The sequence below is a fragment of the Zonotrichia albicollis genome, chromosome Z, assembly GCF_047830755.1.
Source record: "Zonotrichia albicollis isolate bZonAlb1 chromosome Z, bZonAlb1.hap1, whole genome shotgun sequence".
NCBI classification, from domain to species: Eukaryota; Metazoa; Chordata; class Aves; order Passeriformes; family Passerellidae; genus Zonotrichia; species Zonotrichia albicollis.
Window position 1 is genome coordinate 57220087 of NC_133860.1, and position 13816 is coordinate 57233902.

The 13816-nt window shown below is 36.6% G+C and overlaps 2 protein-coding genes across 8 annotated transcripts in view; one reads left to right on the forward strand and one right to left on the reverse strand.

Moving 5' to 3' along the window:
- Positions 1-3984, forward strand: part of HABP4 (hyaluronan binding protein 4) — a 39493-nt gene extending 35509 nt beyond the window's left edge. The window contains exon 8 of the transcript XR_012578154.1: positions 3197-3984. The gene's annotated coding sequence lies outside the window, so the exon portion shown is untranslated. The remainder of the gene's footprint in view (positions 1-3196) is intronic.
- Positions 1-13816, reverse strand: part of CDC14B (cell division cycle 14B) — a 57937-nt gene that overhangs the window by 18888 nt on the left and 25233 nt on the right. For 2 of the 7 annotated variants that reach the window (XM_074532903.1, XM_074532910.1), the window contains exons 8-13: positions 13642-13729; positions 13093-13323; positions 11174-11312; positions 10886-11039; positions 10015-10115; positions 1642-1758 (exon numbers count right to left, since the gene is read on the reverse strand). In XM_074532903.1, the coding sequence (XP_074389004.1) occupies positions 1642-1758; positions 10015-10115; positions 10886-11039; positions 11174-11312; positions 13093-13323; positions 13642-13729 (830 nt within the window). The other 5 variants (XM_074532905.1, XM_074532906.1, XM_074532904.1 and 2 more) reach the window with 5 other exon arrangements.

The following is a 13816-nucleotide window of genomic DNA, read 5'->3' on the forward strand; positions in this document are numbered from 1 at the left end:
CACAAGACCCTTCAGAGGGACCAGACCCAATTAGCCCTCTCAGATTATAAAACAATTAAGACTTCTAGAATTAGGACAAATTTGATTATTGGATGGAAATATGAAATTAACTGAAACTTATTTGACCTCCAAAGTTAGAAGAAAAGAAACAGTATATGGTGAGGAGATTGGGGTAGAAGTTTTAGAAAGTCCATTAAAATATGAAGGAAGTAATTTATGAAGTTTGAGATTGACCTGGTCCTTGGCCTTCAGAGCCATACATCTGGCAATACACTTAAAGGACTTCTTATGAAATTATTATCTTCTGTGAGCTCTATTTTAGGGATGCTGTTTTTTCCTAAGGATCTCACACAATACTAATGTCAGCTTGAAGAAGTGCTTTCCAGGAACTGAAAATCTCTCTACAGATTACACACATGCATGAATGTAGATACAAAATGTTGCAAACAGGTTAAGTTAAAACTGGGAGAGGCATGAAGAATAAAAACAGCAGGCAGAATCCCATCAATTCTATTTGAACCAAAACTGACATGATAAAAATTGGGTAAAATGAAGAAAAAATCCAACCAACCAAAAGGAAAATCTGGAAAAATACCACTGATTTTAGTAAAATACCTGTTTCCTAGAAAAGGTCTTGTTTTTTAATATGTTCAATAAACCAAAACAAGTCACAACTAAAATGTCTCTCAATAGGATTTACTGCACTCTACTGACTATTTCCACTGACTAACAGAGCAAATTTTTCCTAACTTCATTACCTTCAAGGTAACAGGATGAAGAAAGAGAAAGAAGAACTCTGTGAGGAAAAAGCTGCAAAACAACTTAAATTTTCAGAGATATTTATGAATAAAGCCACATCACATAGGAAGTAGTTATGTGCCATCTTATACTCTTTCCAGTCAGCACCTGACAGACCCATTTTTCACTAAGAGTTTAAAACAAATTCCAGTAAATTGTAAGCAATGGATATTGTTTTAAACTATGCTTTCAGAGTCTTCTTTTATAATGACCTGGAGAGTTGCCACTGAGGGGTGTGATCACAGGCAAACACAAAGATAAATTAGGAGTAGTCTGGCCATATGCTTCTGGGCCAAAAGGCACTTTCAGTCTTCCATAAATCGATTAGAATTTAGAATTTCATTAAGCTTTACCAAACAGGTTTACTTCACATTATCAGCCATGCTATCAGTAAAAAAATCTCATACCAGTATACACATGCATTTATGCACTTCACCTTTCCATAACCACTGCATTTCAGTTGTCTATTGAATTCTTCCTAGTTTTGAATTCATGCACTGACTAGTATATGACTTACTGCTGTGAGGCATTTTTCCGTCTCTCACTCCAGGCAAAGGGGTTTTCATGTTACCAAAATCCCTGTCGTCAGTAATTCTCACTCACATTAAGAATTACTATTTAAAATTCTTGAACTTGGAAGACTGAGGAAGATAAATAAATTACTTAAGATGTAAGGTTCCAGATGTTCTCAGTACATGATACAAACCATTTAATTGTTTCTCACTTTCCATTGCTAGGAGAAGGAGCTGAACTATGGCAAAGCTCCTGCCAGTAGTGGATAGAACAGCTCAAAGTATTTGCCTAGAAAACGGTTACAGGATCTGTAAAGAGGGTAACTCTCACCTTTTTAAACTTTTTTTTCTTGCAGCAGACCTGGTAGTTCTTTTAGTAATGTCTGTACTGTCAGAAATGCTAGGTTCAGAGGTTTTATTTTTCTGAACACTGGACTGCAGAGTTACTCTGTAAAGAGTAGGAAAAAAGAAAGATTATGTAATTGGAAAGTTCCTAAAAACACTGAAAAGAGGGTGTTACAATAGAGCTAACAAGTATCAACTTTATATCTATTTTCTATTCCATTTGTGCAAGGTTCCAGCGGTGAAAGTATGCACTGTTTTACAGATTCTGACCTAGGAGTACCTTAGCTCTTACTCTTTATTCTCCTGCTATTATTAGACTCTAATTTTCAGTGGCTTCAGCGAGTCCAGTCGTATGAGCAGATTACATCAGACTGGAAATCAAAACCTTCATTAAATAGTGCAAGTTACAGTCTGGTCAGTTAATACTCTGAAGAAACTACTTTCACAGAATCCTAGATATGAATACTGAATGCTAACTTTTGGAGCAAAAGTGAACAGGAATATATGGGGAGAATATACATTTCTATATTCATGTAACATACTCACCAAAAACAGAAATGGAAAAAACCTCCAATGTTTTCATTGTTTTATATGGGCTTCAGAATTAGAACATGTATTTGAGATAACACAATTTCATCTAAAATATATTCTTTATGCAGTAAAATTGATCACCAACATTATTTTTACTACACACCTCTTGATTAGCAAACAAATGCCTACATACCCACAAATATCAAGTACTTTAAACTTCTACTTGAAAAAATCTCTCTTAATAGTTCAGCCTTGCAAAATATTATTACTTGATTTTTGTTTGAAATGTTCAAACAAAACAGCCAGTTGCTCAGATAAGATACAAGGTTTCAATGACAAGTACTACGAAAATGCAATGCAAATTCTCCTGTAAACACAGGACATTCAAAGTTGAAGGAATTGCTTTTACAGGAAGCATAAGAAACCACCCCCAGATGCCTTCAACTTCATATCATTTAGACAACACAAACTTTAGACAAAACAAATTCTTCTAATGAAAATGTTTTCCTTGCATGCCCAAGGTGAAAACATTTAAAACCTGAAAGCTTATGTTTTATTTTCTACTGTGATTGTGAAACAGTTTTAGCAAGTCCTAATATTGAAATTCTTTTTTTAGTGCCACAGGTGTCATACAGAATGAACAAATTCAGTCCTATCACACTTTTAACCAAGCACTAAAAACTACAGAAGTGGCGAGATAAGACTTGCATTATACCATTCATCTGTGCTGATAGAAACTTCTAGGAATGAACAGAAAAGAACGAGGTTATGCTTAACCTCGTAACATTCAGTCACTGAAATATAAACATGAACAGATCATGGCACATTCTGTTTTACTAATGCTCATGCAGCCAGAAATATGGAAAAATCATGTTTTCTCCTTAAATACACATATTTGATGTCTCTCTGCATAAAATGCATGCAATGTACATATAAAAGAAAGCAAAAGTTATTGGAATGCAATTCTTGTAATCTTTCTCTCATAATCTTTCTTTCACCCTTTTTTCTAGATGCCAGAAGTTCAGAAAATGAATGTGCATGGCTTATACCCATGTACGTATCTAATATGAACTGAAATATGAGCCAGCAGTGTGCCCTGTCGCCCAGAAGGCTGCTAGTGTTCTGGGGACCATCAGGAAGATCACACTGCCAGCAGGTCAGAGGAGGTGATCCTGCCCCTTTACTCAGCCCAGGTGAGGCATGTCTGGAGTGCTGTGTCCAGTTCTGAGCTGCCCAGCACAAGACAGACATGGAGCTCCTGGGGAGAGTCCAGTGGAAGGATATGAAGATGATGAAGGGACTGGACATCTCTCTTATGAGGAAAGCCTCAGGGAGCTGGGTCTGTTCAGCCTCCAGAAGAGATGACAGAGGTGACTTCATCATTGTCTGTCAATATCTGAAGGCAGGGTGTCTAGAGCCAGGCTCTGCTTGGTGGTGCTGAGCAACAGGAGGCACTGGGCACAAATGGGTGTACAGGAAGTTCCACCGGAATGTGAAGAACTTCTGAACTTCTGAACCCAACACCCAAACTTCTTTACTGTGCAGGTGACTGAGCTCTGGAAGATTGTCCAGAGAGGTTGTCAAGTCTCCTGCACTGGAGATTTAAGAATCATTTGGATGCAATCCTGTGCCATATAGTCTGGGATGACTCTGCATGAGCAGGGAGGTTGGACCACATGACCCACTGTGGTCTATTTCAACATTTATGCATTCTGTGATTCTGTGAAGCATTATGAATTCTCAAGATAGCATTTTGAACAAACATTTAAATATTCATCTTTTCAGTATCATAAGGTAGCCCTTACTTCCCAAAAAATTTCATCTGTTCAAAACAAAGAAAGAAAATAATAGAAGCTCTAAGTGGAAATGTGACTTATAATAAAAATAGCCACTAGGAAACCAAAACAACCACAAAAACATCCTTGTAAGTTTGCTGCATTTGCCAAAGGGAGATAACAAGATGCCTTATGGGATCAGCTCAGAGCCAGCCATGAGCAAAGTAGAATCTTTAACATCATCTGCTCTTCAGTTGATATGTCATTTTTACATCTCAGATATATGCCACTTCAGTGGGCTACTCTACAGGAAAGAAAAATTGAAATCACTGTGAACAAAACATTTGCTAAATTATCACACAGACATTTTAAAATCAGACTAGAATTCTAGACATCCAAGGCTGATAGCATCTCAAGGAAAAGAGACAAGCTTTCATTTACACCACTGTCTGACAGGTTGCTGCAAATAAACACCCAGAGCTGTCTTTGAGCCTCACAGCTGTCAGCTGAGGAGCAGCAACAGTGCTATCACAGCTTTTATTAGAATGCTGCTGCATATATGTTAAAGGTGAGAGAAGAAACCAATGCATGGAATTTTGGTTTAGCACAATTACACTAACAACCTCACTTGATAGCAGGAGCTTCAATAGATAGGTTTTATAATGAATGTGAGATGAAGAAGTAGAGGTACAGGAAAATTGTGTCAAAATGTCAGCATGAAAAACATATCCCAAACTATATTAGAGAAGTGTAAGACCTCAGGACACCTACCTTACTCCTTTGGAGCTGTTCACATAAAATAGTATGTCACACAACTTCCAGAAACACCAGCAAACCCATCTGATGTACACAAAGTTTTTCTAACTCAATGGATATGATAAAAAAATGAAAAAAAACAACCAACCACCACCAAAGCCCCACAAAAAATTAAAAAAAAAAAAAAAATCAAAAAACTCCCAAAACCCTGCAGGCTATAGGATGTTGTAATAGTCACACTATTAAACATACATTTACATTCTAAGAATTTTTCATCTCCAATTAATCTGTAATAGAAACATCACTTGGTAGTTCTGATCCTAAATACATACCACAAATAGCAGACAAGTTCATACACTGCTTTCTTATTCAAGCTAATACTTTGGCCTTTAAACAAATAAAGACCTGTTTGAATGGAACAGTGCTTGTGTAAGGAGCAGCAACTTTTAAATAACTCAAAACTCTTATTCACCATTTAACTCAGTGCAAGGGCAGAACACAGGCACACCACCAGCACACAAAAACCCAAACTCCACAACCCGGGACAAAATCCACAAAACTTGAATTGCAATCAGTGTAATACACATTGGACAGAAACCAGTCCACACAACAAGCTTTTTAAAAAGATGTGATTGCAGAATCCTAAGCAGAGAAGAAGAAAAAAGAGGTTACACAGGTACATGTCTTCTCTATCTGCTAAAGGCATTTTAGTCTTGCCAACCAATCTGGGCAACCTGTCTTACAAGGTCTGTCAAGAGCAATACTGCTTTCTCCTTCATCACCTCATGATTGTTAAGAAAATAGACCTGAGACCTCTGCTACTCTTCCAAGTCATCGACAGGCAACAAGTGACCAATAACTACTCAGCATACAGGGCTCCAGCCAACACAACTGCCAGGCTAGCCCAGATTGATCCATGATCCTTATTGATAATTTGATCTCTTAAAACATGAGATATTAGCTGCAGAAAGAAGAGGAAGTTGGGGAAGTTTTTAAGAAAAGCCTAACTGTTTTCTCTCCCTATACTCAAACCCACATTGTTAATCTTAAAAGTCAAGCAGCAGCACCAGTAATTGGAAATTCACAGCAAATGGGAATAACAAAATTGCTTGCATCACATCTACCAACATCAAACAGTCTTTTTTCATCTAGCAAGGAATAAGTGTTTCTAGTTTTTAGACAGAACACAGACACAGTAAGAGAAAGAAAGGATGATAGTTGACTGAAAATGATCTTATAGCACAGCAAAACAAAGCACAGATTGTTTCACCTCTTTAACCTGTGTTTTAAGTTTAGCTTTTTAGTATGTGTTCAGAAATCGGAGGTCTGACTTCCAGAGAACACTGAGAAAAGAAAGAGTGCTCCATTCACTGTAAAACTTTGAAAACACACCTCTCATATTATTTGGAATCATGCCTCTCAAGTAAGTTATTTGACAAGGTTAGGGGGAAAATTAAGCTGAAATGATCTTTATTTCTTTATAATTTCTTTCTCAAAAAGAACAGATTAAGATGACCTCAGTGAAGGCCAACTGAATAACTAACCTGTCCAAAGTCTCCCAGTTCTCATTCTATAGTTATCCAGTCACTTAGGTCAGCAGAAATAGTTTCATGCTTTTTAAAAAAGTGCAGGCAAAAAGTTGCAAGGCCAAAGGTATGGATGACAGAAAATCTCAACCTTCATGCCTGTCAGGAGAGAATGCCTATTCTTAATTAGTAAAAGACTTTCTGACCATTTTTTTAATCTGACAGCACCAAGATTTCAAGTATTCACCCAAAGTAATCATTCTGCTTTGAGGATGATGATGACAGAGGAGCTCCAGGGAGGCTCAGAAACAAGCAAACAAGCAAAAAGTTCATTTGCACTTTCTCACAGTTCTGTGTGCTGTTGGAATTTTATTTAACCAAAATATGTAAGTTGTCATTTTATGAAAACATTGCACCTTTTAAGTAGAAGCAAGGCACAGAAATCACTGCAGCTACTCTGATGAAAGTGGAGTGAAGAAAGAGTAAAAACTGTACTCAAGGAACTGATATGCTATTAATGTTTTCTCAGCTGCTGAATCCAAGTAACAGAATAAAGGAATGTAAGTAGTCTCCTAAAGCTCTAGAAAACATAACTGTGAACAAAAGATGATGAAACCAGACTGGCTGGACCTAACACTGCAACTTGCCCCATCTTCTTTAATGTCAAAAAGGTAAAAGAAATAATGTTTTATGACATAGCATATAATATTTGATCTCTTCATAGAAACAAAGACCTACTGACATTTCTAACAAATTCTAATTCTTGGCATTTCATGGGAATAAAATCATGTGTTGGGAAACTAGCCTACTTTGCAAGTTCATGACCTTCGAAGTAAAACTGAAGCTAACATTTGCATCTGCAATATGCAAAGGATAGGATCATATTTTAAAGCAGCACTTTTTTATTTCTTACAGATAATTTTGCTTATGTAGTTTTGCTTATCTGCAGAGAAGAAATAATTCAAAACTAAAAATTACTCTAATTTTAAGAGCTGTTTGCCTTTGTATATTGTAAGCCAGCCATAAAAATCACTCAATTATTCCAAATAATATACACAAGAATATAACAAAGCCAGAGCAGTGAAATTCACTCTTGCAACAAAGCCAGTAAGAAAAATGACATGAAAACATGCATTTAAGAGACATACTAGACAGAAGGTGTGAGCTATTGTAGAGAAATGGAATGGGACACTTACACAGTGGCTCTCTCTCAGGGGGTCCTGATGGTTACTATGTTCTTAAACCATCTAGACAGAATAGCAGGCTGGGCAGAAGGGAGCCACATACAATCCACCAGATGACAATGCTACACAGTGTAGACACCAGCATAGCTAGGAGCCATCTAAAAAGGGATTGGAGGGGGAGGTAGAGATGAAAAAAAATTCAAAGTAAAAGCTATTGGTGCATTTTAGCTTGTTTCAAGTTCTTCAAAAGGATACTGCTCTATAAACTTTGCCAAGCATTTCTTACTTTCTATGACTAACAATCCATACAGCCATAAATTGCCAATGTGGTACCCATGTGCTGCTGGAATCAAAGCAAATCTTCTGAAATCCACACCAGTGTCACCTATTTCACACAGTCTGTATCACACTTGGAAAGAATTGTGTGCAGGAGCAATACATCTCTGACCACTTGCTGCCATCTCTTATGCAGTTTGAGCAGCCTGTATTCACACATTTTACTTCACAATCATACATTCTGATACTAAAACCTTACATCACAGACAGGTACATTTGCAGAAACAAGCAACTATATAAACGAGATGATGGGGTGTATTACCTTTCCATGTAAGAAGCAAAAGCCAATTCATAATCCTTTGCCACAGGTGCAGAATATTGCTTATTAGAACATACATAAAATATCCAGTCATCAACACATAAAGAATTTATACAGCCAACCTCAATAAACACTATACAAGTCCCTTGTGACTTAAAAGTAAATAATGCCTCTATTTTTCAAAGACTAACTGTCCAAGGTTCTGGTGCTCTTACTTTGCCCCCCCCTCACCCCCCTTATTTTTTCCTCTGAAATAGAACTACTTGGAAGATTCAGAAGCTTCTGTTTGTTTGTTTGTTTAGATAAAAGTAATCAATTTCACTGCAAGAATAATTATTTTAACAGACTAAACTAAAAAGGAAAGAGACAGTCATCTCTTGTAGTAGAAAAAACTGATTCTTGTAAGGCAGCTAAATATTCCTTCAATAAAACAACAGTAACACAAAGGAATGTATGAGCTTACACATTCATTTTTCACTGAATTATTTCAGTACAGGTCGCAACCATAAAAATAACTCAGGGGAAGAGAAAGAAGTAAATTGAAGCTCCTTGAGCAGCAATGCACAATGTAAAAATGAGCTATAAGCTCCAGGTCAGTTAGTTTAATTCTACACAAGTACAAACTAATTAGAGCAGACATATTGCAGAATGTTTCATGAACCAAATAATATTTTAATAGTAGATAGGTTTTGTATTAAGAAGGTATTAGGACAATGGCTCTGAATAGATTATCACACAGTCCACATTCATCACATGGAACATACAGTGAGTGTATGGCAATTAAGTACTTGACAATTAAGGCACTTCTGTGCCTTGGAAACTAATCTGCAAGGTAGTTGTTTTTTACTGTGTTATTTGAAGTAACTGAGGTGGTGCATTTTGGTATTTTTTAAGTCAGCTGGGCACAGTCCTTGTTCTGAGTATGTTGTTTCTTATATGGCTGCCTGTGTAAATGATAAGCATGAACAGAAGACAGTGATTTAAAACAAAAGCAGAAATCAGACATAGCAATGTGTGAAGGTTTCCAGAGATATATTCCTTTACCTTCAGCACATTTTTACTACATACTTCTCACTTTTTCTAAAAGTCTGCTTACAGTGGTGATCTTGAAAAAGAAGAAAAAGAAAATAAAAATTCCAGCAAGGTAGAAGCATCATGTCCTACAGAAGGTCAACACAATAAAAGTCATGTTGACTGTGGCCTGTGACTTTGGTAACGTGTGATTACCAAAAGTCTGACAGCCAGGGGTCACCATTGCTTTCCTAGCAATCAAACGCGATCCTGCAAAGTTTTCCAAGGGTTGCATTCACTTGCAGTTTGTTTAAGGGCAGGAAGATGTATTTTGTACCTACAGTTCTTAGAAGCTACCAAAGATGCAAACTTTCTTTTACAGGTGATGTTTCAGGACTTGTCTAAAATAGACTACCAGCTTCACTGACAGAAATACAGTTCTTTGAATTTGTTTACAGAAACAGTGGCTACTCTGCCTTCCAGATTCAGCAGACATTATCACAAAGCCTACAGGATTTAGGGAAAGTTCTCTTCCAAGGAAGAGAAAATGAAAGGAAGCTAAAAATCCTTCTTTCAACTCTGACTTTACTTCAAACACCAGGACGTACCTTACTTGAGCCAATCAAACAAAACCACACAGAGTCATATTCTTTTGATTTTATACTACCACAGGACAGACAAGGGAATATTTGTGATTAAACTAAAAGAAAAGCATTCAGAAGTGCTATAGGAGCTTGTAAAGTGCAGAATATCAACATCAAAAACTATGCAGAAAACTAGAAATTCAGTCATGCAATTCTTTAACCAAACTGCCCTGCCTCCTCAGCATTCACCAAGCCTTCAGAGAAATAGTGAACCTCATGTTTGTTTTAACGGAATAAAAACAGCATTGATAGCAAAAATCTGTGGGCAATGGGAAGTATGCATGAAGAAAAGGATAAAAGTGTTTCTGGCATTTTATATATTCAGAAACTGACTTACGCTAATGGAGATGCAGTTGGAGCTTTTGCTTGCCTTTTGCTTTTCAGAGCACGAAGCTTATCCCCTTGTGTTAAACAGTTTGTTTCATCATCATCACTGTACTGGATAAGTGGAGGGGGGAAAGGGATAAATCAAGATTAAATATAGGCACTTTGATATATAAGAATTAACTTTATCTTAAAGCTTAAAATTAGAATCATCTCAACAGGATAAAGTCAAAGAAAATTCACTTGCATAAATATAGTTCTGTTTCTTCCAGTTTCCTGTTTGCTGCCTTAGAAGCTGTAAACCATTAAGTGGTGTCATGACTTACATGCATTGGAATATTGTCTCCTTTTAAAGCATTGGAAGCAATATATTATGAAATCTTTGCTTAGGTACAGTATGATCTTCACTAAATACAGCATTTCCCTTCTTCACTTGCCTTTTTAAAACAGTGGTACTGTCTTTTTCAAAAAGCACCATCAAAAGGTGTTACAGAAGTTGCAATTACTTAGAAACTAAAATGAGTAAAAATGATAAGCATAACCCACCCTTTCATCCCCTCCATTTCAATACACACAGTAAAGCAACAGACAATCCAAAATGAAATCAGTGTTTTTGATTGCAGAATGTATGTTTTTTCTATTATTGACCTAATTACAGAAGAGTAAAACATGATGATGCTCCTACTTCACCTGTGTGCTAAACTCCATTTTTCATAATTGCCATCCCTAGTTTCCTCCCCCACCCCCATATCCTTTTATATAAAAAGGGTGAACAGAAAAAAAATTTGATTAACAAAGTTTTTGTGCACTCACAGGTTTTTTCAAAACCTGAGAGATTCTCAACAGTTTCAACTTTTACAAGAGCACAATATTTGGATGGTTACCAGTTCAATGTCCTTTTGGATGGTTCTCCTGTTTCTTGTGTTATTAATTGAAATATCATCTACTCCTGACAGAATTCTTGTTACAGCAATTTTATGGTTTCGTTTCAACTTTGCACGGAAAATATCCCCTTCTGTCCAAAGTTCTGCCTGTTTGCTATCATAACATGGAAAAAAAGGCCCAAAACACAACAAATTAACACTGAGGATTGTTAAGTGTACAATAGAAGAAGAAGAAGCAAAAGACATCTAGATTTATTTTTGGCAATAATTTACACTCAATCTACTTACTCCATCAGGAAATGCTGTTGTGGTCCAATGACAGAACCAGGTCTATTTATTCTGATCCAGGCAATAGATTCAGCAGCTGTCATCCGATAATGCTTCATGATATAACAGGCAATAAGTGTGCCAGTTCGTCCAAGACCAGCTGTGCAATATAAAAGAATGGCTTCTTTTATATATCCATCTTCATCTGGAATCTGTTGTAACTACAGACACTGTTACTTGGACAAGTAGTTACCTGCCTAATTTATCAAAACAAACCCCTACTTATCAAATGTGGTAAGGGAAACTTACTCTTTAATCTGTTTCATCATATACAAGGTTACTAACACGCTGTCCATATTTTCTTTGAGTGAGGTAACCCTCCAAAGCCAGCAACTTTACAAAGATCTGTAAGTTTAGCTACCTTTATTTATCTATCTGTGAATATGTATGAAGGTATGAGAATGCTTATAAGCATGCGATAAAACAGTTGGCCTTATTTTTCTTTTCAGAATTCTCCCAGCACCTTCTTGCAAATTAATCATACATTGCATTGAAATCAGATGTTCTCCCAGCCCCCCTCTAATTAATCTCTTTAACTCCCAAGAAAAAAACAAATTTTGCAATAAGCAAGTCTGGGCACTAGCTAGCACAGGAAAAGAAGTACTCCAGAGTGAGAAACCTTATTTAAAATGGCCCTCAAAACAGTTCTATTTACCTTGGAAAAACATGAGAAGCAAGAGAGGACTGCTCCAGCTAAGTGGCATCTTTCCTTAATCACTTGCTGCACATGCAAACCACACACCACCTTAGCTCATTTAACAATTAACTGATCAACACCACTGTAAAATCTTCTGTATAACACAACAGCCAAGACAACCACACAGCAGCTTCCATGACTTGCTTTAGGAACTTGCTTTAGCTTTCCATGACTTCCACGACAGCTTTAGGAACAGGCTACAGCATTCTAAACCTCCTCAAGAGTAAGCACAGTCTAGACACCATTAGTCTGACATCTACCAAAGAACACCTTAATCTGAATAATAACAAAGCACTTGTATTACTGATACTCAATATTCTGGCATAACCAATTAAGCGATATGCCTGAATTTATCACCTCAGTGACGAATAAGAGTATGAACTTGTTTTCCCAGAGTCAAGGTGCTGGTTTCAACAATTCTTTCACTTTCCAGTATAATTCTGTTAAATGCAGCAAACAGATGGCAGATACAGGAACAAAACTGCAGTCTTTGCAGGTCCAAAGAAACAGGTTAGGAAAATGCCCTTCTCCTTCAATCACAGCATTATCAGACACACTAGTGATGCAAAGTTGTGGAGAAGAAATGTCTGATAGACTATTAAAGATGGTATGGGAAGGGAAATATACTGCCTCTAGAACAACCGAAAAAAATAACAATACTAGCTGCATTGGCCAGGCTCTTAAAATCTTCGCAGCCTAACTCTGGAGGAATGGATATTCAGAGTGTGCCCAAACTAGTATAGTTTCTGAGGGATGAAGATTTTGGTAGCTACAGAAGAACACTCATACACTTTGAGAAATCTCCCCAAAATACAGCACTGTTTCCAAAAGTTTACCACTTGGTATATTTAAACCTATATTTTCAGAGAAAACTTGACAGGACTTCAAATGCCTGCCCAAAGCATCCTTTGAAAATACTAGCACTTTCTAGCAGAAACAGCTATTAATATCGTAAATCTCACTTTCCCCAGTCTCATTTTGGGAATGGCTTGGAAGACTTTTCTGGTACTTAAGAAAATTAGAAGATTAAGTGCTGAACAGAATCATAGAAATAATTTTAATGGAACAGTTGCAGTTTGGCAGAGATGTTAATAACTAGATATAATAGAATTATACTGCAAAATAGCTCAGGAACTGCAATTATAAACATCACTAGTGATATAAACTGATTTTTGCATCATACCTTTGCAATGGACAGCTATTACACCTTCAGCATTTTCACAAATATTTAGAAATGTTTTAACTATAGTATCACTAGGTGTGCTTCCATCAGCAAAGAAGAGATCAAAATGCTCAAATCCAGCATCTGTAAATCGTTTGGCATCATACAGTTTTTTGTTGAGGCGTATTATAGTGGTGACCTTCTTTTGCTTGAAGTATGGGAAATAAGCCTCTGGAGCATGGTGGGGATAGCCTATTTGAGAACATAAGATTAAAAAAGAGTAAGGCTTAAACTGAAGAAATAAAAAATATTTAAAAAAAAAGATATGAAAATACTCCCAAAACAGAGACAAGAAATAGACTAACTGAAAATGGAACTTTAATACAATCACCTAGGTCAGATACAATTAAACCAAGCATTAAAATTTTACTGCCAGAGTTCTTATAAAAGGAAAAGAGCCAAGGAAAAAACACACTGTTTGAGGAACAATTTTTAAAGCTTGTTCTTACTGATAACAATCAACTAAGAAAGTAGTGGGCTTGTGTTCCCCACCTCCTTTTTTAAGCATACCATTTTCAATTTTACTTCTTGAATGAGGTCCACTGAAGGCAATGAATTTGTTTGGTATTATCCAGTTAAAATCTCCATTTTCTGCTCTCTGTCAAGAGAAAATGCTTGGTTTATCATTATCCCTGTATTTTCAGGCTTTTCCTTATTGTTTCAAAATACATGCTAGATAGAATTT